The sequence below is a fragment of the Protopterus annectens genome, chromosome 7.part0 (genome assembly GCF_019279795.1).
Source record: "Protopterus annectens isolate FY-2018-M chromosome 7.part0, PAN1.0, whole genome shotgun sequence".
In the NCBI taxonomy this organism is placed as follows: Eukaryota; Metazoa; Chordata; order Ceratodontiformes; family Protopteridae; genus Protopterus; species Protopterus annectens.
This window is the reverse complement of record NC_056739.1, coordinates 480521652-480546777: the sequence shown is the minus strand read 5'-3', so window position 1 is coordinate 480546777 and position 25126 is coordinate 480521652. Positions and strand designations below refer to the sequence as shown.

The following is a 25126-nucleotide window of genomic DNA, read 5'->3' as shown; positions in this document are numbered from 1 at the left end:
GCAGATTGTAACAATACAGAAGAATGTGGACATATGTCTTCTACTGGGGTCTATATTAAATAATCAACTGCTTAACTTGTTGAACGCCTAATCGTCAACAGCTAAGGATCGAAACCTTACAATCTGGAATAGCCAGGTTAGTGATTTCTTTCACCGGGAAAGAATTTGCTTGACCATGCCACACTAACATAAACTTTCAAGCTGAAAAAAATTGGGGGGGCTTCATCCCTCACACTCCTGATGTGGGGGTGGGGGTTGTGCCACTGACACCCCCAACTAAATATGCTAACTCCAAGATCGCTCTACATTGTAGAAAAGGCAAATTCCCAATAATGGCCAAGCTAATTCTTTCCCTGTGAAAGAATTCACTTACCTGTTAGTTTGAGATTGTAAGTTTTCGACCCTTAGTGTTTGACGCATAGGCGTTTGACAAGTTAAGCAGTTGATTAGATAATATAGACCCTTCTACAGGCAGTGTAGGAAAATGTAACAATACAGAAGAATTGGACATATATGTTTTACTATCAGCGTAGCAGAATGTAACAATACAGAAGAATGTGGACATATATCTTCTACTGGCAGCGTAGCAGAATGTAACAATACAGAAGAATGTGGACATATGTCTTCTACTGGCAGTGTAGGAGATTGCAACAATACAGAAGAATGTAAACATATGTCTTCTACTGGCAGCGTAGCAGATTGTAACAATACAGAAGAATGTGGACATATGTCTTCTACTGGCAGCGTAGGATGATGTAACAATACAGAAGAATGTGAACATATGTCTTCTACTGGCAGTGTGGCAGACTGGAACAATACAGAAAAATGTGGATATATGTCTTTTACTGGCAGTGTAGCAGAGTGTAACAATACAGAAGAATGTGGACATATGTCTTCTACTAAGATGATGTAACAATACAGAAGAATGTGGACAAATGTCTTCTACTGGCAGCATAGCAGATTGTAACATTACAGAAGAATGTGGACATATGTCTTCTACTGGCAGCGTAGGAGAATGTAACAATACAGAAGAATGTGGACGCATGTCTTCTACTGGCAGCGTAGGAGAATGTAACAATACAGAAGAATGTGGACATATGTCTTCTACTGGCAGCATAGCAGATTGTAACATTACAGAAGAATCTGGACATATGTCTTCTACTGGCAGTGTGGCAGATTGTAACAATACAGAAGAAACAACAGGTAGATAATGAAGATTAAAGAGAAGCTTACTTTTACTGGAATTTCTTTACCTTGAATAAATGTTTGTCTTCCATGTTTCCTTCGATCTCACCTGTTCCAGTAGATACTTCTAAATACACTAACCTATCCTGACAACTACTGTTGTCAGTTCTGGTTAAATCTAGTTAAGTGGATAGTTGTTTTTTTCTGTGCTTATTTTTTTTTTCCATTAATTTTCTGCCATCTAATGGCTTTGAGAAACATATGCAATAAGAATATTCATCACATTCTTAATCATATAACAGATAACAATGACAGAACTGTACCTTGCAAGTAAAGGAAAAAATCTGGACAAGATGTGACAAAGTTTAACATTTTGGGGCTGTTGTAAATGAGATATACAGTTACATCACAGTATAACATCAGAAAGCTTTATTGATTTTCTAATCTGTTGAGACAACCCCAAAACTTTTCCATTAGCTAGTTGAAATTTTCATATGTGAAAAAAATGGATCATCAAAGAATCCACTAAGTAAAAAATACCATTCTCTGCACTCTACAGTACAACACAGCTGCATAGCATTATGTTTTCTTAAAAAAATCATAATGCTCTTTTTATACCTGATGATCTCTTAAGCCTGCTATTTTTTTATGCAAATAGTATCTCAATTTAAAAATAAACCATGCCTAAAGAAATATTTATATTTTCTGAATAGAATCAGAAGTATTTTAAAGCTCAAGTTTAAATGAACACGGCAGAAATTAATTTAATTAGACATGCCCTTTCTTTACACTACCTCACATGCAGTTTCTTAAGAATGTTTTTAAAATTCCCTTCATCATTCCCACTTCTTTGACACTCATATAAAATGAATTATTTATGAAGCAGCTTACACTGTCAGTAATTTCTGACCAGAGGAAGAATCACCTTATATGTTACACACAGCATACTGCTTCATGTTAGTGAGGTAACCTCGGAGTGGTATGAGGGACACTGTCTTCCCATCAGGTCATTTATCCTATGTATCTTTAAAAAGTCAAATTTCATTTAGTCACTAAATGGCCATTTCTTGGAAAACATATCACAGCGTTACTGATCACAAATGACAAGACATCTGTGGAAAAAGGACAGAAATGTCTAGGTTTACAAATGGTCTCTTTTGAAATGGGAGTGAAACTACCTACTCTCTCTCTTAGAAACAAAATGATTAATAGACATCAAAGAGCATTTACTTACCCAGAACATGAGAAAAATGTGTTTTTTAGTGAATGCAACAACTCTTTCCTAATGAGACCACTAGAAGGAACATTTATTGTTTTCTTTCTGAACTGTTGTGGCCTTGTTAACATGATTATTTTAAAAATGAAGTGAGCATACATGACCATGTATGGGGGAAGGGGACATACATCAAAAAGAAAAGATAGCTTTGCTTTAAATAACTAAATTAGACATCACTGCAAACTGAAGGAAAAATAAGGCAAGCTCTGTAGTCATCTCAGAGCAAACGTTAGTTTTGTCATGCCTGGTAAAAAAGTACTTTCAGGAAATGACTGTTTGCTGTATGGTCAGTAACATTCCCCTCCTCAGATCATGGTGAAGAGGGATTGACTAGAAAAGCTCCTAGGTAGCTCTGATCTCTGACTAGTAATACTGGAAGCATGCTGCTTCTTACTTAACAGGTAATGTAGGTGATCATTTAAGGTGTATATAAGGGACATGTTATCATACTGCAAAAATTACAATGGTTCCCTGCAATCTCCTTCTCACAGGATGGGTACAGTAAAGGCAGTTTCAAAGACATGTTAAATAAACCTTCACCAAACTCTGATTTGTTATCTAACTGTACTTTCTAAGGTAAGGGTTTGGTGACAAACTTCAAGTAACTTTCAATTATTATTATTATTATTTGCTATAGTTTTGTGTCATTTTTCCCTACCATATAACCCCTGGTGTTCAATTCTGGCTTCAATATTATGATATAGCACTTGGGTAAGAATATACAGCTGAGCATTCCAGCACTAGAAGCCAAGATGGCGAAAATCTCCACCGCCACCATGTACTTCCCTTTGGTGCTCAGGTATGCAGGGATAAATGAGATCCACACACTGACAAACACAAGCATGCTAAAAGTAATGTACTTGGCCTCATTAAAGCTTCCAGGTAAGTTCCTAGCTAAAAAGGCAACCACAAAGGAGATAACAGCTAGTAAGCCCAAGTATCCTAGCATGATCCAGTAGGCAAATATGGAGCTCTCATTGCACTGAGCAATTATCTTTCCGTCTTCTAAGGTCTTGTTGAGTTCTGGGAATGGTGCAGATGCAATCAGCCAAACTGTACATATGATCACCTGAACCAGTGATCCAATAATGACAATGGAAGAGGAAACTTTGGATCCTACCCAGTTCTTCAACCTGCTGTCTGGCCTTGTGGCACTAAAGGCAATCACCACAGTTACAGTTTTAGCTAAAATGCAAGACACACAAAGGGAGAATATCAAACCAAACACCACTTGACGAAACATGCAGTTCAGTTTCATGGGACGACCGATAAAAAGTAGGGAACAGAGGAAGCAGAGTGTAAGGGCCAGCAACAGAAAGTAGCTGAGCTCACGGTTATTAGCCTTTACTATTGGAGTGTCCCTGAACTTAATGAATATACTGAGAATGGTAGCTGTCAAGAAACTCAGGATACTTGAACAAAAACATAGTGAAGCTCCAAGTGATTCTTCGTAGGACAGGAAGTCCAGGATTTTCGGAATGCAGATGTTTCGTCTGTCATTAGACCAGAAATCCTCTGGACATTTCAGGCAGCTCAGAGCATCTTTGGGATAAATAAGCACAAGTGAAACAGGGTTAGATTACTTTGTAAAGATAACAACATCATATTTTATTACTAATCATGTTATCTATGTAATTTTGAAAATATAGTAGGTCTGTGTGCCTGCAGTCTGATAAGTAATGCTTTGAAAAAAGTGATTTAAACAACAAACAGAAAACAAATACATTCTAAAGGAGACTGGATGCTGAGGCCCCCATGTCTGCACATGACAATGTACAAGGAGGTGTGGGCAGGCCCTTTAGCCATTTCATACACACAGTGTGAGTGATACCACAAGTAATCATGGTGTGACACACTCTTCATCTCATTCAGCATTCAGCCCTCTCAAAGTTAACAATTATGACCAGGTTTCTGACTGTAACCTGCTTATGATGTCTTCAAAACATGGATGCCAAGAAATTCACCTCAAGAGAGAAGACTGCGAGGTGAATCTTGGCATCGATGTTAAGAGCACATAATATGAAATTACAATCAGAAACCCAGTCATAACTCTTTGTAATTTACCTGCGCCATGTACAACTTGTTATGGAAAATAAAAGAAAGTGTTTTTATTGGCTTTCAAAGCCACTAAAGAAGTTGGCAAGCACTGTCAAACAGAAAGCAATAGGCATCTTTTACATATTGTCTTAGTAAGAGAAGTAGCTGATGCATAAATCCATTTATTTTACTATTTTGATTAATTCTCTAACAAACAGAAACAAATCTGTTTTAAGTTCTGCTATTGCCATTTGTTAGCTGGTAATGCCAGCAGAAAGTGCCTATCTCCAGAGGTGATCTTTACAGCATATAGGTGATGCTTAACAAGCATTGTTAAGATCAGGTCTCATGCTAAAATAACAATGATGTACGGTGTATTTTAACTGCTACTTGAGTGTAATCATGGCACTCCATGTATGATATTGTTTTTTCCTCTACCCAAATTCATTTTTCCTGCAAAAAGGAGGAAATCCTTTCCTGTCTGCAGTACAGTATTTTCTATGCTGACTTCTACAAGGAGTTGGTAGAATAAACAAACAAAGTCTTGCTGGAGAAGGCTGGTGACAAAAGTTACAAGGAAGTGGCAGAACATCTTGGTTATCAAGTTCCTCTAGTTCTGTTTTGTTTAATGGTCATTCTGAAGAAGTTCCTATTGAATTAAAGGAACAAAAGAGCTAAAGACATATTCTGCTTCCTTGTTTATTTGGAATTATAATTTGATTCCGTTAAAATTCTGCCGTCACTTCTGTGTACATTTTTCATTGTTTGATTGCTTAATGGCTTTGCTTAGGTGGGTAGGTCTCACTAAAGTGGGTCTGTTTGCCATAATTATTTAGATAAGTTACTGTGGATAAATGACTGAAGATTACCACAAAAAGGGACCTTAACACTACATGAGCAGAAGAATCTAAAAGGAAGGAAGAATTTGCCTACTGATGGACAGGGACACGGTTCCTTCCTGCGGCAAACTGTCTGTTGAATACTTCGTTCAGGGATACTGATTGTTACATCTCCCCTGTCCCATAATTTATACGGATTCTGCAGTCAGTCTGTCCTCTGCAGTATAAAATGTATTACTCAGTGCACAGTCTGTCAGAGTAGCCCTGTAACAGCCGCTGTTTACTCCCTGTGGTCATAGCACCGTATTGTATTTGTGGCATGTTAAAATACATACTGAATGTTACTGAATCACGTTCCATTTCTGTGCATATTATTTGTCATTATTTTTTTCTTTTAATTTAAAAAAATGTTAACTGCTCTACAGAAATAACAGTTGCACTGTGCCAATTTATTTATTATGTCTGTTATATAGAGATCTAAAACTCATTAGCTTCTGCTGTACATCATATGTTTCATGTATTGAACATTAACAGTTCTAGTAACAGGGTCATAACTTTGCCCAGAGTCACCTTTCTGACATCACTCACAGTCTCCCTGAAATCACATGCCTAAAAAGCCTTCCATTTTCTTGTCACATTCCAGCTAAATAAATACATACACACACGCACACACACACACACACACACACGTATATATATATATATATATATATATATATATATATATATATATAGTTTCACTTCATAATCTCGAAATGCTGAAATGTCAAATTTCAGCATTCCAAGACGATGAAGCTGAAAATGCAAATGCCGAAAGTGCATAAGAGCAAATTTGAATATCTCAAATCCGCACTTATGCATTTCCGGTACATTATGTGAAGTGTTTGGCTTGTATGGTGTCTTTAATTGAAGGTGAATGAGTGTATGTTTTTGTACATTGTATGTGTGGGTAAGGAGGTATAAGTATGAGTGTGAGTGTTGGATTTGTGCAAGCCATGGTGTGATTTATTTATTTTTTTTGTTATGTGCGATCTCGGAGTTGGTATATATAAGTGGGGGGGTGTGGGCCACATGGGAGATGCACAGGGGCTTGCCCCCCTCCTTACATGTAGTGTAGGGTTGTGTGGTTTGTATGTTCATGATTGTGGGTTTCGGGACTGTGAACAGTTCGGCTTCTTCTTATTTTCCCAGTTAGGGGTCGCAACAGCAGATCACCTGTCTGCTCATGATTGGCAGTGGAGTTTTATCGTGTCAAGATGCCAGCCTGGCGCCCAACCTTCCACAGAAGGCACACACATGCACGCACTCACACCTTGGGCCAATTTAGAGTGTCCAATCCACCTACAGCATGTCTTTGGGAGGAAAGCAGAGCACCTAGAGGAATCCCACACAACCACAGGGAGGACATGCAGACTCTGCACAGAAGGCACCCCAGCCGAGAATTGAACCGGAGAACCTCTTGCTGTGAGGCAGCAACACTAATGACTGCACCACCGTGGACGCCCATGAATGGATCGGCTTCATATTTTCAAAATGCTGAAATTCGAGATTTTAGCATTTCGAGATTATGAAGTGAAACCATATATATATATATATATATATATATATATATATATATATATATATACATTTCACTGCCCTTCACAGTTTCTATGGCCAACGCACACACACACACACACACACACACACACACACACACACACATGAATATGATATATAATGACTAGTGACATCCAGCAAAAAGCACACAACATCTGCTCAGCAATAAAAATCTAAGCATTGTCTACATGAACATTTGCGGCATTAATGAGAAGTGGGCACAGGCTGAAACACAGCTTTCTCAGCATGATCCAGAAATTCTAACTGCAAATGAATCCTGGTTAAAAGTTAACTTGTAGATGTCCACAGGTCATTACTAGGCAGTTAGTCTAAGTGGATCATTTGAAGCCAAGACAAGCAATGTCCACTTCATGTTCTCCCTTCCTATGAGGGCTTGACAGATCAACCTAGGGGTGTATTTGTAGTTTCTCATCTGTTTGTCAAAGTAACTTCTAAACAGGATATTTATGCTGAGAAAGACATTTAGGTTTTTAATGTGAGTGATTTATTGTATTGCATAATTTGTGAATATGTAGACGGTCACACAGGACAGTCATTTGAGGCAGTATAGGACAGGCAGAGGTCACCCCACAAGACTCTGTATGAGACAGAAAATACACATGGGGCTTTTGAGGCATTCTGTGTAGGGTATAGAGCTTAGACTTTTGATTTTCGTGGGCAGGAAATGTTGGGGTCTTTCAAACTGTGTCATGTATTTCATTAGGTACATGCTAAAGGCAGCATTATATTCAACTATGGGCCTAAAAGGAGAGTAGGAGTACCTTTGATAATCACCAGAACTAAGTTGAAATATTTCATATGGCTTCAGAGATACAATGGTTGAAGGACAGCTCATTGTCAGCCAAGGTGTCCAGCTTCATAATAATTATATCAGTTCTGAGGGTGGTCTCTACTATATCATATGCACTAGAGTGCTTGCATTTACCAAATGACACAATACTTAACTTTTCTTTGCTTTAGACGTTAGTCCTCTTACTAAAGGTTCATATGTAATATGCCCTCTTGAAGAATATGGGAATTGTCTGGAGAGTTTATAATCACTCTAGGTTTGCAGTCATCTGCAAACTTGATCAGCCAGAGACCCTTGACATCAACTTTGTTGTTGGACAAATAGATATTAAACAGCATCAGTCCCAGCACAGAGCCCCATGGCACCTCACTGGCAACATGGCTTTTGGTGGCAGAGTGCCCCACCCAATCTTCACTTGAATGGTTCTACTTGTGGGAAAGTTAGCTGTCAGTAGCTAATTTGTTTCTCAGAAATGCCCGAGAAGTGGCAAAATCAAGGTATGCTGTATATATTGTTTTGTCCTCATCCAAAATCTTAACGACTTTTCGAAGAAATTCATTAAGTTAAACAGGCAGGATCCACTTTTCACAAACTCAAACTCTTATCTGAAAGGATTTAGGGCAGCCAATATCTTTGCTTAAGAAATCAATAATGAATGTTTTATTATCTTGTAGACATGGCTAGTTAGACTAAATGATCTGTTGGTATGGGGTTAAGTCACCCTCACAAAGGTGGAGGTGGGCACAGCTGTTCTCCATGCCTCTGGCACAAAGCCATTTGAGACAGGAAGGTTGAATAAATGTAGGCGTGGGCCTGTAAAACGATTCATACAGGCAAAAAGACATCCTGGCACATTGTCAAGCGCAACAGAGATTTTCTTTTTTTACCTTGGAAGGAGCTTAGATGTAATTACTGGAGTAGGGATATATAATTTATTTTGTGGGAGAAACTGGGGGTGACATGGTGAGATTTTTGAATTAAATTTATTTGCTAATATGCTTGCTATGTCTTGAGGGTCTGAGTAGATGATATTGCTGTGAATCAGTGCAATGCTGGGCATTTTTCTTCTAAGACACTCTGTAAGTTTTGCAGTGTTGACTATTGGGTCCTGAAAGTGGGTTTTTAAATTGTATCAGGTCATCAGTTAGTTGCTACAAATTTTCATGAGAGAAATTTCTAAAGATGTTTTGTGAGCATATAGAGTTGTATCCTAACTGTGAAGACCTCGGAGTGGTGGTCAGACTTGACCATTCTGACTCACTTGGTCTTTTATATTTTTGTGAAAAGTTGTTGACAAGACATTTTTTCCCCATATCTGTTAAATAAAATGTTTTGCTCTGTAGGCTTTGGGGGGGGGTGTTGCAAAATGAAGGTCTCACCCTGGGCTCCAAATGGCCTAGCTACTACTTTACAGTGTATAATGTAATGTTCTTTATATTGATCACTACCGCAGTAGCCTTAGCTATATGGGTAATACCCTGCTAAAGATATAGCAGATGGCCAGCTTCCAAAACTTCAGGGCACCTTCCACGTGCCTAAAATGCCAAGCAGCTTGAGCTGAGCTGACTAAAACACAAGTTTGGGAGTCAAGTGCTTCAGAGCTTTACAAATTCTGAGGAGTACGCTCCTCTGAGGCTTTCGAGGATCGACACTCGCTTGTACTTTCCTTCACTAGGCAGGTAAGTTCCCTTTGGAGAAACAAACTTCCATTTTCTTATATTTACTGATTTTTTTTTATTAATTTCCTCTTCAAGAAAGTTATTTTAAAGCTGGGAGTGTTGAGTTTTAATAGACTGTCTCAAGACCGTAACATACTTTTTAATGGAGCACTTTTTTTTTTTTCAGTCAGTTTAAAATTAGTGTTAGCTAGCAGATAACATATTTTCTGTGGAGAATTTGTGCTTAATTTTTCACTGTGAGGAAGCCATAGTGTTTGAAAATGCTTTTTACTGTGTTTTATTCTTTTAAAAATGTAACTTTTGGATTGGTAGTTTTATTGGCATTTGCTGCTTGTCTTCCCTGGGAAAGAGGTACTATTTCTGGCTTGGCCATGGAACAGATTGTTGGTTCCATTATCGGTCCTTCTTTCAGCAAGAAAAAGAAAAAGCTAAGCAAACAACCTTTGCCACCACAGCAGGCTAGCAATTTGCCTTAGCTGCAAGCGGATGACTCTGCTGTGGCCATTTATTGAACCTTAGTTCACTCATCTCTTAACCTGTATCCCTCTGGTGTAAGACCTACAGCCACTATGGACTGTGGGTTATCCATGTCCTCTGTAACTGTTGAAGTCCCCTCAGTGGGCAAGGAAGGGCCTTACAGTAGTAAAGAATATTGCTCAACTTTACACTAGTGGCCAAAAGAAGAAGCTTTTTTTTTGAAAGTGCTCCAAACTGGATAATTATGCACAAAACATAGGAAGGCATGCAAAATTCAGCACTGCTACAGTCTATGTTATAGCCTCTCCTCTTCTATCTTTCTAGTACAGGAAACTCTAAACTTTGTAATAACACATTCAGTGCAACATAAATTGAATGTATTAAGTGCTTACATTTTGGCTGGAAATGTCCATTCAGTAATCAGCTAACAAGAATTCTGTCAATTGATCTTCACACTGTTGCTTATACTGATAACTATTATACCTTACATACTAAAATCCCTGATGCTATAAATGGCCGGACTCCTTTTCTATATTCTTGGTCTCTAAGGATAATAAACTCCCAGGGAACACTTTGCTAACAAGATCCATATCAGAAGCTCTTGGGACTGTTGTGCTTGGAGAGCTTAAATTCCCTAATTGCTGCTTACACCTTACCACCCTCTTGCACCATCTTAGTAATGGGTGTTAACCCTAACTCTATTGCTACTCCTTCCCCAACCTTAACCCTACTGTCATTAAAACCTTCCCTTAACACTGCCACTTCACCTGAGAGACTCAGACACACAAACATACACAAAAACACACACACAGACAACACTGAATCTGTCCTCTAACCTAACCCTAACCCTAATATACACAAACTCGCACACGAACACACAACACTCATCCTTCATTCATCCCTGACCCTAACCTGAACTCATACACACATGTGTGCGCGCATGTATACTATCATTCCCATAACCTTACTTACCTGTATTGACATTCAGTACCATCGAAATATTTACTGTTTGAGCCATACATACTGGTGACATTAAATCACACTTCTGCATTTGTCAAACAAACATACATTTGGTTAAATGCAGGGGACCCATATCTATACATAGAGCTATATCTATATCTGTAGAATCATAGGAGGTTACTAGGCTAATGGTCCTGGGGCCCTTACAAGCCTAACCAAGAGTTTATCTCCAGAAAAGAAACCTCAGTCAGCCCCTGTCACCGCTGTCAGTGAGGGACACAGGTGGAACCCCTGGGACAAATTTGTGGTTTCCCATCCACTCATCAAGGTTGCTCTTGAAGAGGGTCAGTGAGGTACTCTGATAGACATGTATGGGAAGTCTATTCCAGAGATGGGGCAGCCTCTGGGAGACAAACCTGTCTCTCCAGCAGGTTTTGCTGATGTCACATATTAGATTTAAGCCTTTCAAGTGGGTAATGTGCGAGGACTTAGACTTATGGATATGGAGCATCTCTAGTAGGGTAGGGTTGGATATTGCCTTGTTGGCGAGACACTGATCACCGCTGAGCAATCTGTACGATACCGAGTAGAGTGATAGTGATTTGAGCCTGTCCACATAGGACAGGTGTTGGAGGCCATGGATTCTCTTTGTGAGGTATTTCTGTGGCCTTTCCAGTTGGTGCAGGTGTTTGGAGAGGTACATATCAAATGGGGCATTATAGACTTGAAGAAGTTTGCAGATTCTGCAAACGAAAAGCACTTAATTAAATTGCTTTATTAAATTGCTTCAACTCACTGCAAGGACTTTTCCATTTTTTTTGTTTTGTTTTTTAGTTTAGAGATTTATACCCAGTTTGTAGGGCATTATACTCAATTATTGGCCTAATGAGGGAGGCAACAGAGAGGTAATAACCTCCTTTTTTCTGGATGCAATCCCTTTACTTATGAAATGAACAAAGTAAAAGGGTTTTCTGACCACTGCCACTACATAATGGTTGAATGTGAGATTGTTGTCAACCTGAGTACCCAGGTCTGTCATCACATGTTGTATGGTTAGGGGGTTGCTGTTAATGTGGTAATCAGTAGGGGACGTGTTTTTGCCAAATGTATGATAATACATTTTTTTTGTGTTTAACTTAAGGCCATGACTTTGGCACCAGTCATTTGTTTCTGTGAGACCCACTTGCAGTATGTTAACATCATTTTGGGAGTCAATGACAGCACTCATCTTACAGTTGTCTGCAAACTTGGTCAGCCACAGGCCCTTTGTCTTTGCCTGGACCTCTGAGAAGTAGATGCCAAACAGTACGGGTCCCAGGACTGATCCCTGGGGAAAACTACTAGTGACAGGTCTGCTGTTGGAGGTGGAGGTGCATATTTTGACCTTGTGGGTCCTATTGGTGAGCCAGTTGGCCACCCTCCTGATGAGATAGGGATTTATGCCAAGTTGTGTTAACTTTTTGATGATGCCTAAGTGGGGCATTGTGTCAAAGGCCTTGACCAAGTCAAGGTAAGCTGTATGTACTGACTTTCCCTCATCCAGGGCCTTGATGACAGTCTCAAAGAAGTCAACCAGGTTCAACAGGCAAGATATGCCCTTGATGAATCCGAACTGGGTGGGGGTCAAGTGCATGGAGATTGCCAATGCCCTTGTTTATGAGATCCATTATAATATGCTCCATGGCTTTACAGATCAGACTTATCAAGCTAATGGGGTGATAGTTTCTAGGGTCAGTAGTGGCACTACCTTTGTGCAAGGGGATGACAATGGCAGTTCTCCACTCTGCTGGAATGAAGCCTGTACTTAGGTTGTGGTTGACTAGGGTGCTCAATGGTGAAGCTAGTTCTTGCTGGAGATGGTGCAGAATGCAGCCTGGGAAACTATCAGGTCCCATGGAAGCTGTGTTATTTGCCTTGGATATGGCCTTTAACACTTGATCTATGGAGATGTGAAGTGTGGAACAAGTACTGGAGATGATGAATGGGCCTTTGGTGGGGGATGGGGGTGAAGTTTGTGCTGGGCCTTTGGTGGGGGATGGGGGGTGAAGTTTGTGCTGAACCTATCAGATAGCAGGTTGGCTAAGTCAACAGGATCAGTGTAACTGGTACCATTAAGTACTAATTCAGAGCACACCTGGGCTTTGTCATGGAGGTTCCTAACGTAACTGAAGAGGGCTTTGTGGTTTCCCTTTGTTTTGGAAGCTAGTTCAATTCATAATTGGCTTTGGAGATTTTCACTAGTGATCTAATTTGCTTGTTGAGGCTGAGGAGGACGTTCTTCCAATTTGAAAATTGTTCCTTTTTACCCTTGGACAACAGTTTCTTCCTTTTGTTGTAAAGTCTGTTGATGGAGGATGTCTACCAGACAGGTTTGTGTTTCCTTGAGGAGCAGGTTTTAGTTCTGTTGGATATGGCTGAGTCCATGCAGTTGTCCAGGTGCTTGTATGTTGCATTGGTGTACAGAATAGTTGTCTGTATCCTCTGAGGGGGCTGGTGGTGTGAAGCTACTGATACCCTCCTTTAGGAGGTTGTAGTCAGCTTTTGAGAACTTTTTTAGCCTGGTTACAGCTGGGGTGGTGGTGGAGGTTCAGATGATTGGGCTAGAAACTTCGAATGAGACAGACCAATGATCTGATTTCACCAGGGAAGAACATACTATGTGAGTGGTGCAGAGGTCACCCATGCTGGTGAGAACCAAGTCCAGAATGTTATCTCCCCTTGTGGAGAATGAGATGAGCTGGTCTAGTGCATTAGAACTGATGAAGTCAAGGAATCTTTGGGTGAGTGCATTAGTGCAGGAACAGTTCACCCAGTCTATGGTGGGGTAGTTAAAGTCACCAAGGATCAGGTTGTTAGGGGGTACCTTGATGGAGTTAAGTAGGTCCAGGTAGGTGGAGTCGGTGTCTTGAGTCATGGAGGGTGGTCTATAGCTGGCTATAACTTGGATGAGTGTCTTGCCAACTGTCAGTTGCAACTGGAGTAATTCCAGTGTGTCATGCTGGCAAACCAGTCTGGAGGTGTTCCTGTCCTTACTGAAGACAGAAACTCTACCACCCTTATTCTTCCTGACCTCATTTTGGGGTTGGGATATGTGGAATGAGGTATATCTATCTATCTATCTATCTATCTATCTATCTATCTATCTATCTATCTATCTATCTATCTATCTCTAATTCTCTCTCTCTCTCTCTCTCTCTCTCTCTATATATATATATATATATATATATTTTTTTTTTTTCTTCTTTATTATTATTTCTCTTTAAAGGGAACAGAAAGAGAAGGCAGAAACATCCTACATGGCTATCCAAGATACTCCAGCATGTTTCCCTCCTTTTACATCATCATGCATGGACACCACCCCATAAACCTGTGATTGGCTAAGTAGGTGGACTGACAGTGCAAAAAAGGCAATCAAAAGGCTTAATCTTTGGCACCCACAGTGAGCCAAGTGATTCTTTCTTGGTTTATTTACTTTGTATGATTTGTCTGGCATAAACATCCTGCTGTAAATAAAACACTGCCTTCGATTCAGTACCACATTGCTAACTTCCTGACATGTAATTTTTCCCCCTTCAGACTGACAGGTTAATAATTTTTAACTTGCATTCCATTTGTTCTTATTGTAAGATTTAAAATCAGGAAAGGATATCAATGGGAAAAGAAAAGCAATGCCCATAAGTATAAATACTATCTTTGTATGTCTGAATGCATATTTAACACACTCAGTGCGACCTCATTGAGTAATTTAGTTGCAGACCAGTTCCATGACTAATGTAGTTTGTTGTGCTTATGTTTACAAAAGCAACTTGCATATCACAATAAATACTTAACAGTCTATAACATTTACCACTTTGGTTGGAGATTTCTCCTTTAGAACAGGCTAAGCAGTCAAAGCAACAGAGGGGCTGTCCTCGACGAGAAACCTTTTGGTATCCAGGTTGACAGCTTTCGCAGCAGACAGAACGTGGTACCTATGAGATAAACAAAATCACACTGCTCACCTGTGAAGGCTTAAAACATCCAGTAAGAAAGCATTATACTCTATTCCACCTGGAAATACAATAGCAATGTACCACCAGAATTACTTTAAAAAACTTCTGTATTTGTGTTACAATGAGTGAAGCAAAATGCAGACATAAGCATATTTAAAATACAAAGTGGTGCTGGAAGCTGGTGAAGGCTGGAGGGGAGGGGGCAGAAGGCAAAAGGCGTACTTAGTGATCTAACAGGGCAATTTTCTAATTGTCTACTGCCAGAAGAGAAGCATATGTGTGACACAAGAGGAATGTAGTGCAAATATGAGTTACATTTGAAATGACTGCACTGACATTTCATAGAAAATTATAAATGAAGTTAATTTTGAACCTGAATGGTATGTGATCTAGTAGCCATGCACTCAACAGTTAGAGAAAAAAGGTGCATTAATGTTAAAAAACACATACTGTTGCCAGACAGAGAGCAACCACAAGAGAGGATGGTGGGAAGCTGTTAAGCACTTCATTACGACTGTTAAACACTTCAGACTTTAAAATAAAGGAGTCCAACTGAAGTGTTTAACAACTTCCCACTGCTCATTTGTGGTGACTGTTGATTGCTGTTAATTTTTTAGTGTGTAACTAGAGCTTAACTGCAGTAAGAGGTACTTAATAAAACCTTGTTCTGATGTAAGAATGGTGCTTAACAAGATGCCTTTCCCCAAAATCAGAGCATAATCCTAGTGATCCGTACACTACAATCATTATAGTTGAAAAATAAGGCATAAAACGCATCACAGACTGTCTAGATCCTGGTAGCATCCACAATCCATGTTGAAGAAGTGGATTGTAACACAAGCTTAGTGAGGGCTTCTGCCTTGGACTCACCTTTTTTACAACTAGCCCTACTTGGCATTGTGCACGGAAGGTTGCTATAGCTTGTGTGTGGGGTTCTTCCTCACTTAAAGCTTAGCTGAAAAATCCCTCCTCTCACCACTGTAACTGTTCTTCATGTCTACCTTAGTAAATAGACATTTGTATTATTCTCAATCTGTTTAGCTTCTCCTTCTTAATTTGCACACAATCAAATAATGCATGCCTCATGTAAATACACTTGGCTTATATATAAATTGTTTGTTTTTATGTAGATATACCTATTTATTACTGCTCTCTACTTTTTTCCTTTCTTTAGCACTTTAGATTTTCAGATTTTATTCAACTAGTATGCCTTACCGTTGTAGTTATAACACTGCACTATCTTTTTTACTTTCACTTGCTACGTATGTTGTAAGATTAGATAATTCTACTGCTTTGTTTTTTATATTCTACTTAACTCTGTTTATGTGGAGCTTTTCTCCCTGGGATTCCACTGAATAGGGGTATCTTGCCCATCTGAAGATGCCAGTAAGTAAATAAATAAATAAACACACACACACACACACACACACACACACACACACACACACACACACACACACACACACACACATACCCACATGTATATTATACATGTGTGTGCGTGCGTGTGTGCGTGCGTGCGTGCGTGTGTGCGTGTGTGTGTGAGTACCACTCATCTTCCAGATAATGATGCAATGATGCAATGCAACAAATCCACAATGAGTTTATTTTGAAAAATTCCTGAGTTATCCTAATAATGTGAAAAATGGAAGTAGAAATACTACAGTACAAAAACACACTGAAATGTGACAAAATTCACCAATGGTTGGATGTGCTATTCATGCAGGGAAAACTGTAGTTACAGAAGAAATACAACAGTACAAAATAATGTAGATAATCTAACAGATGGCACAAACACTTTGTCATTTTAGTTGAAAGTTCAGCTTTCAATTTAGATTTGGGATATTTCTGGGTGATTAGAAGTAATAAAGACAATAATGTAAGGGCCTGGCTGATCGTGATAACTGAGAGATACATGCAGACAAAGCACTCATGAATGTACAAGAGGAGGCTGCTAATATTTCTAGGTTTCTTTCATCTGATTGCATTATGCAGTGAACTAATTTGACTCTAGTTTGAATCATGACATTCTATGTGCCATATGTATTGGGCTCCATTTTAATACAAGTAACTTTAATTACACTATTATGGAATTTGATTGAATTGATATGGTATTTAAAGACAAGTTTGCTAAATAGTTGGATCTAATACACCTTAGGAAACAGAGAATACCAAAGTGCTAAGGGTTTGCAATAAAAAAGAAGTTGACAGGAAATTCCATGGCCTGTTTTCTGGTTAATATTAATTTTTGCTATTTTCACCCCACTGCTTGTCAATCATCAAGACCATCTCTTGGTCAACTGACCTATTTGATCCCCATCATTAGGGAAAGCGCTGACTGAGATGAGACATCACTGAGGCAGTCATCATTTTGTTTTCTGTTTAACCATAATGTTCGTACATGCTTGTTCATATGTAATGGGTTGGAATGCAGTAGGCTTGGCAGTGCACATCGTATGTCTATGCAATGATCAATATGACCTGCATCCCTTGTAGTCAAGCATCAATGCACGATCACTAGTTTTCACAAGGTTTTCTACATCAGAAGCTAGTCTAAGTATGCACATACCCCCACCTCCAAACACATGTGAGAAAACTTAAGCTTTATCATGTACCTCCTCTCTATGCCAACTTGGACAGACACCTGAGCCACAAACTGAACTCTGGTAGTCTGGGTCATAGTAAGGACATTATTCCTCTATACCAACACACCTAGCTCCAAAGTAAAAGATAATATTAAGAAAAGTGTTACCTTAGTTGATCATATACTATGAATGGACAGATGCAGCTCCTAAATGCTTTATTCCACACACGGATCCCTTCAAATTACCTATGGTATGATCCCAGTTATTCTCATTAGGAGTAATATATAATTATCGACCAAAGCATGGGTAAGGCCAATCTATAATCAAATGGGGTAGGTTATTTTGAGCACAAAAAGGGAAACTGACTAGGTTTAAATTGTACCGCAAGAGCAGCTAGCCTTGTACGTATCCATGAATATGAACCTAAGTTATTAAACAAGATATACAGAAGGCATGTGATTTGTTGTTCAACATTCTGGAAGAATTCTAATTTTGTATTAATATGACAAAATTTATTATATTTCAACATCTTATGATAAATAGGTTCATTTCTTTCCCAAAGGTTAAATGTTACAAAGTAATCAAACATGTTTGCGTAGTTTTCCTTCTACTGCTCCTTGCTATAAAATAATTAACATTATTAGGTCCGAAAGTCAAATAAATGGTATATAGTAGGTATGAGTAGTGAATTTAATTTTTTTATTATCTGCAGATGATTCTTTGCTTCCTACTTCAAATACAGATGAATGTATTGGTACTTTGGATACTTTATTAAATTATTTTGGTTCTAACTCTGATCCCCACATTAATGAAAATCCTCTACATACTGGTCAAATTATTAGACATATCTCCATGAAATATAATTGTAATTTATGAAATAGCTTGATATTTGAAAATTATTACAGAAAGCATAAATGTTATGGTAAATTCAGATCACATTATTCATTTTTTAAATAACTTAATTTCTTGATGGCATAAGTTACCTATTACATTTGAAAATAAATTAAAACTTGTATAAATTATTCCTGTTCCAAAATTTGTATAAGTTATTCAAACAAGCTCTCTGGACAAAGACTCTTAAAAAGTAGAATATCTGCTAAAAAATCTGTAAGCTAAGTAACATGAAATTTACATGCCTAACACCATAACCCCCTCCTATTTCCAGCAGAACTGTGGGATACTACTTCTTAGGAATACAAGTTTAGAAAAGAGTGAAAAAGCTACAAAAAATACATAAAATTCTCTCTTGAAAAATATAAAGATTTTGATCATTAAAGAATATTGCTGCACTCATTGTCTGCATTATGCATAAGTAAGATAGGCAGCTGCTCAGGGTGATATTCAGTTACAGACACTCTTCTGGCTTGTGTATTTATTGCAGTGCCTATCTTCAAGATTCCATAATTTCCAAGCTTCTGGCTCAGTCCCTCCCATGATCCACACAACAAATGAGGTTTTGTTGTAGAGATAGCGGGTGGGACTGCGCCAAAAGCACAGGAGTTTTGAAAGCTGAGGACTGAGAAAGTGGTCTGACTAGTAGGGTAGTAGAAGGAAGTTGATTTTTGTTTTTATATTCCTAGCAAGTAATCGTATATTTTGGGCAGTGGACAGCTTAGCTTGTCTCTCTAACTGAGCCTCATTTGCCTCACCATTAATATATTTAAGGAGATTAAGTAATATCCACCCCTGTGCTTGGAAAATTTTCCATCCTACTCTGGTACAGAACATGATTCACCTGTATGGCCTCCAGAACACTGGAATAAAATATAACACTTGAGAAACATTCCTACAACCCACTATGTATTATGTAGTAAATCAATACCTGTACAGATTGCATATATACCAACAATGCATCTCAGATGCCCTTACTTTAAGCTTTTCTTCCCATCATCTCAGAAAGTCAGGATGGCACCTCTATGGGCCACTGCAGAGATGCCAGCACTGCTTACTAGAGCGAGGTATGCCAGTGGTATCGGAGACCACTGTGGCACAAGGAGTCCACAAGCAGGTACTCCACTCCCAGTGATCCCTATAGGTAGACTTGTGATTCCTTGTTGTACCACCAGGGTGCTCTCAGAAGCCATGGTCATTCACTTGATCTCATTCCAAAGAATTATATTAACCTCTTGCTGACATGCCTGTAATGTTTTGTTTTTGCATGTCTAGCGTATTGATGACATGCCTGTTATGTTTTGTTTTTGCATGTCCAGCGTATTGATGACATGCCTGTTATGTTTTGTTTTTGCATGTCTAGCATATTGGTGACATGCGTGTTATGTTTTGTTTTTGCATGTCTAGCGTATTGATGACATGCCTGTTATGTTTTGTTTTTGCATGTCTAGCATATTGATGGCATGTCTGTTTTGCATGTGTCACACAACATAGAGCATCTTAGTAATGTGACTGGTGGGTGGGTATGTATAAGTCATTATGGAAAACTCTGGAGTGCTAAGGGGGGCAGAAAGGTATGAAACATGGCATTTAATGTATGTATTATCTGTCTACGGCTGACTTGTGAGAGTATATTTGCTCTTTAGCAACTCCGTCAGCTGCTGTTGTGAAGTATATTGCATACCGTCCCCACAGGGGCACTGACCTGCCCGTGCATACACAGTGTGTTCAACAGTTACTCATGTGGGTGTGAGCCATTGATTGAACCTGTTAGAGAGATTATGTTCACAAGCATGATGTGTGTTAAGAACAATTCGATAACATGTATGAGTTAGGCCCTCATTAGCATATGTACCATGCTGACAGCCTTGAAATTTACAAACTGATGTTATGGCCAACAGCCTCCTCAGAAGATTACTGGTGACAAGGGAATAGAATTAATTTCAGAGGTAGACGAGTTGTGAGGAACAGAGAAGCTTAAAATCCCATTGGTGAGCTAAGCATTAACATTTCTGAACTTCATATTTACCTGCTCTACCTCCTGTTGGTACTGCGCTTTCAAACTCCATAGACTAGACATTTGTGAAAAGAGTAGAACCATTTGTAAGCCAAGGCTGAAGAAAAAAGACTAGTCATGTCAGACATGGTAATCAAAAGGGGAAGTTGCCTAGGCTCAAACGGCTGGAAGTGTGAAGGAGAAATTCAACATTAAAGTTGCAAAGCATAGATTTTTGAAGTATCGTGTACTGCCATTGTGAAAGTTGCACAAAATAAATTTGGAGGTGTCAGTTGTGGCTGATGCTGTTGTGTGAGTCCATCTAAAGGCTATTATGTGAAGGCCAGAGTACAGGTAAGAAGTGATAGGTTATATACAGTCCTACAGTTAGTCCCATATGTATTTTGCAATGCTTATCTGTGGGGAGATGTTTCTTGGAGTGGAAGAGCTTGTATATGGCACAGTATGTAACAGTCCTACATAAACACTGATGGACATGATTCAGTTAGTTTATGTATAGCACTGCATGGCTGCTTGTTGCTAGATGCATTACCGATTACTATGTAAGACACACACAAAATGAACAATGTAACTAATCTGGACAGCAGCACCCCTGTAGAACACGATACTCAGACATGTTTGTGTGACTATATGACACAAGATGCAGCTGACACATTCAGCATTCCACCCCCCCCCCCCCCCCAGGTATGGTACCCAAACGTTGACTACAGGCAGTCTGTCCTTGTACAGATTAGGTTAATTTTGGTAACAGTAGTCTGTATCCATATTTACACTTAGAGTAGGTGCCCATGCTCGTTCAGGGTTTCAGTTGGACTGTGCATTTTAAAACAGTGAATTAATTTACATTATACATGTTTCCTCTCCCTTACTGTCATTTTGGTAGCTGACCCAGTGCCCATGTCCAAGACTGGGTCTAACGGTACTTGAATTCACCCTTCGGTCCAATGCCAGAATTTAAGCTTGAGCAAGCAAGTATCGTAAAGGTATCTTGAGGGTCCACTATCTATCTTCTAACCATTTTTTTTATGTATGACCTACCCACCTTCCTTATTCCTCTTCTGTGCTTCTGGACACACATCTGAGGGTAAATACCCTCTTTGGACCAAGCCTCCTCATAGGGAGCGTCACCAGTAAACACTGTCCCCCAGAATGGTCATGCCAATCTCTCCCTGCCATTTTGTCAGTTGCCAAGCTGTTAATTGGACCTGGGCCACCTGGGTTGTAGTCAAAGCTTTATTCCTCTACAACACTGGAGCAGTGGTTAATTTATGTTATTTTTAACCAGAACATTAACTGAAATTATTATAAATTTGTGGAGCTTTTCTTCCTGGATGTCTACTTAATATGGGCTTCTCTCCCTAATTAAAAGACAAACAAATAAATAAATAAATTTATACAACCTTATGCTGTGAATGGCATGCCTTATGCAAAGTGGGACAAAGTTACTTCAAAACAGAACTGCTGTCAGTGGTGTTTGAAAGGAGGCCCTTCCCTGCTGATGTCAATTGCAGGTTGTCCACTGCATGTATACTGGCTGCTTTCTCACTTTAGTGGGAATGACTACAATGTTATATGAAGAGTTACTATGGTTAAGCTAGTATTTGTGTTACAAACAACACTTAACATTATATACATTACAGACACATAGTAACACCACACAGGATGCTGTGTGTAAGAACTGTATCATTACTCACATCCACAAAGAAGTTCATCTTTCCTCACAGAGCATGATGCCTGGTACACAAGAGAATCGAAAGATAATAAGTTAGCAAGCGAAGGAAAGTAGTGTTGTTGAAACTGAATTCATCCTCAAGTCTTGGTGAGCACCTTCATGAGGTGGACCCTGTTCTTCACAAAATCTCAAAGACGACACTGATATATAGACTGTATTTTATGTAGTATACTGCATGGACAGAAGTAGGTCAAAAATTTAAAAAAAAGATAGCCGAGTACACAAGAGCCAGGATAAAAAAGTGCCCAATCCTGTAGGCGCACTGGTGCCAGGACTGGAAAAAATTACAGTATAAAATCCTCAAAACACAGAAACATTCCTACAATGGGGCCAGGCCAGGCCCAGGGGGAGGATGGCCCTTGTGTTATAGAAGGAAGTGGCAGTCCATAAAAATCACAAAAACCGATAAGCCAAAGAAGCGCCATAAAGACAACAGAGTGGAATATTGAGGATAAGAAAGAAATTATTTATTGTTACTCTTACACGAGAAGCCCAGAATTTCCAGACAAAAGATATACAAAAAGATTAAGAGAGAAATTAGAGGAAAGAAAAATACTTCGAAACATCAAATAAGGTTCTGTGTTCATTAATACAACCGATTTGTGAAAAATATTATATAGACCAGGAAACTTTGATCTGTTTGGAAAAAGAAGCATCTGAGGAACTGTAAAAATATAAACAACAAAACTTAGAGATTTTTGAAAAATATAAAAAAGAAATATGGACAATGGAAAGAAAAAGAGATTTGATATGGTGCAATATTTATGCAAAGTCAAAAGCCAAATTAATCAATACAAGCAAAGCAGCTCTAAAGATATTCAAAGAGAAATACAGGCGAAGGCATCCAGATAGGAAAATTTCACAATAAAAAAATAATATCACAAAGAGGGAATGTAGAAAAGAAGATTAGTAAAGTAGAAGTTAAAAAAAAATCAAAGTTGAAATTATGGAATGCCTGCGAATTGAAGAATTTGGTGCAGAAGGTCTAACAACACAGATTACATCACAGCATGATGGAACAAGCCCCCAAAGTAAGGAGAGACAGGAAGATCAGGAAACATCTGAAGAAGAAATATGGACATGGGAAATAAAAAGAGACTGAATATGCTGTAATTTTATGCAAAGGAGAAAGCAAAACTAACCAACACAAAATGTGTAGGACCAAAGATATTTGAAGAGCAATACAGGCAAAGGAATTTGGACATGAAAAACTTTACAATACAAAAAAATAAAAAGACAAAGAGAAAAAGTAGAAAAGACGATTAGTAATAGAGAAGTTAAAGAAATGGAAACTGAGGTTATGGAGTACATGCGAAGTGAAGGATTCAGTGTAGGAGATCTAACTCAGAAAACACTACAGTAGGATAGAGCAATGGACATACAAATTAAGGAAAAAAACAGTGGAACAGGAAGCAACTGGTCAGTTACCATATAAAGATATTTTGGAGCCTTCCACAGAAAAACAGGATAAATGTTCACTTGAAGCTGGACTGCAAGGAAAGGAACAGGAAACTGTGGCAAGTCTGATGCAGTCAACGTTGAGGAGTGATAGGCTAGTGAGTTCCCTTATAACAGAGCAACAGATGACACAGGATGAAATTCAAGAGAATGTGCCATAGGAAGATGCTGTAGAACTTTCTACTCTACAGAATGCACACAGAAAATGGAGAACAAAAAAAGTGCCCTCAGTTTAGAACATAATGAACTAAGAGAAGAGTTACTTGATTTAACATAGATGGGCATATGATCAATGAAAAAAATAGACTGCAGAAGGTGAATAAAACCCTAAAAGAAGTTTGATAAAACAAATGAACACAGTAATTAGGACTGTCCATAGAGATCTATGCAATATAACAGAAGTAAGCTGGATATATTACTGTGCAGCTAAATTAATAACAGATAAAATTCTACCAGAAGAGCGCAGGGTAGTAAGGGAAAGGACGGGGAGAAATTAAATACCATCATGGAGCTACTGAATACAGAAAGCTATAAAGCAATTAAGACAAGAAGTGTCACTGTTAGAAGAGTATAGAAGAGGGAACAGATCAACAAAAATACTCAGAAAGACAGCTGTTGTAAAAGCAATGTTCAGCATTATAATGGATCAGGATTTATCATGCACTATCACAAATAAACTAAAAATATCTGCACAGGCATTAGAAACTTAGAAGATCACAGATAAATATAAAGGAAAAGCACAAAATAAGCAATTTATTGATGACCCAAAAAAGTTTTATAGAGAATTGGGAAACAAGGTAAGAGGAATTGAAAGACCACCAAAAAAAGAAGGAATAGATGCATTTTGGAGAAGTATTTGTGAAGAGTCTGTGGAACATAACAAAGATGCTAAATGGATAGAAGAAATAAAACAAAGAATAAGAAGTTCAAAGGTACAGGATATGAAATGGGATGAAGTAACAGCCAGAGAGATTGAAACAAAGTTAAGAAAAGCCTCTAACTGGAAAACCCCAGGCCCAGATGCAATACCTAACTTCTGGTTAAAAGTATCAACATCTTTGCACAAAGATTTAGCTATGAGTAAGAACTATTTATATGCACACCCCAAACAGACACCAACCTGGCTAACAACAGAAAGAACAATGCTCCTCCTTAAGAGTGAACCTGCAAGCTACAGTAAAAATTATATACCAATAACTTGCCTTCGGATGGAGTATAAATTATACACTGGAATTGATGCCGACAGAGTTTATAGTTGTGAAGAAAACTCAATTATGGCAATAGAAAAAAAACGGCAATAAAAATGTCATATGGAACAAAGGATAAAGTCATAGAGAAGAATTGTAAAAATGGGAAGAATCTAAGTATGGCATGGATTGACTACAAAAAAGCATTTGACAGTATCCCACATTCATGGATAAAAGAGTGATTAAAAATGTATAAGATACACCTACACTGATAAACTGCATCACAGCAACCATGAAGCGGTGGCAAACCACTTTGCAGTTAAGCCATGATAAAGGACAAATTATTATTCCAGGGATAAAAATCCAAAGGGAGATATTCCAGGGTGAATCTCTGTCACCAT

The 25126-nt window shown here is 38.6% G+C and overlaps 1 protein-coding gene across 1 annotated transcript in view; it reads right to left on the bottom strand.

Annotated features, from left to right (window-relative positions):
* Positions 1-3092: 3092 nt before the first annotated feature.
* The window catches only part of LOC122805999 (vomeronasal type-2 receptor 26-like), a 48289-nt gene continuing 26255 nt past the window's right edge, over positions 3093-25126 (bottom strand). The window contains exons 2-3 of the mRNA XM_044076240.1: positions 14711-14834; positions 3093-4003 (exon numbers count right to left, since the gene is read on the bottom strand). Coding sequence (XP_043932175.1) covers positions 3093-4003; positions 14711-14834 — 1035 coding nt within the window. The remainder of the gene's footprint in view (positions 4004-14710; positions 14835-25126) is intronic.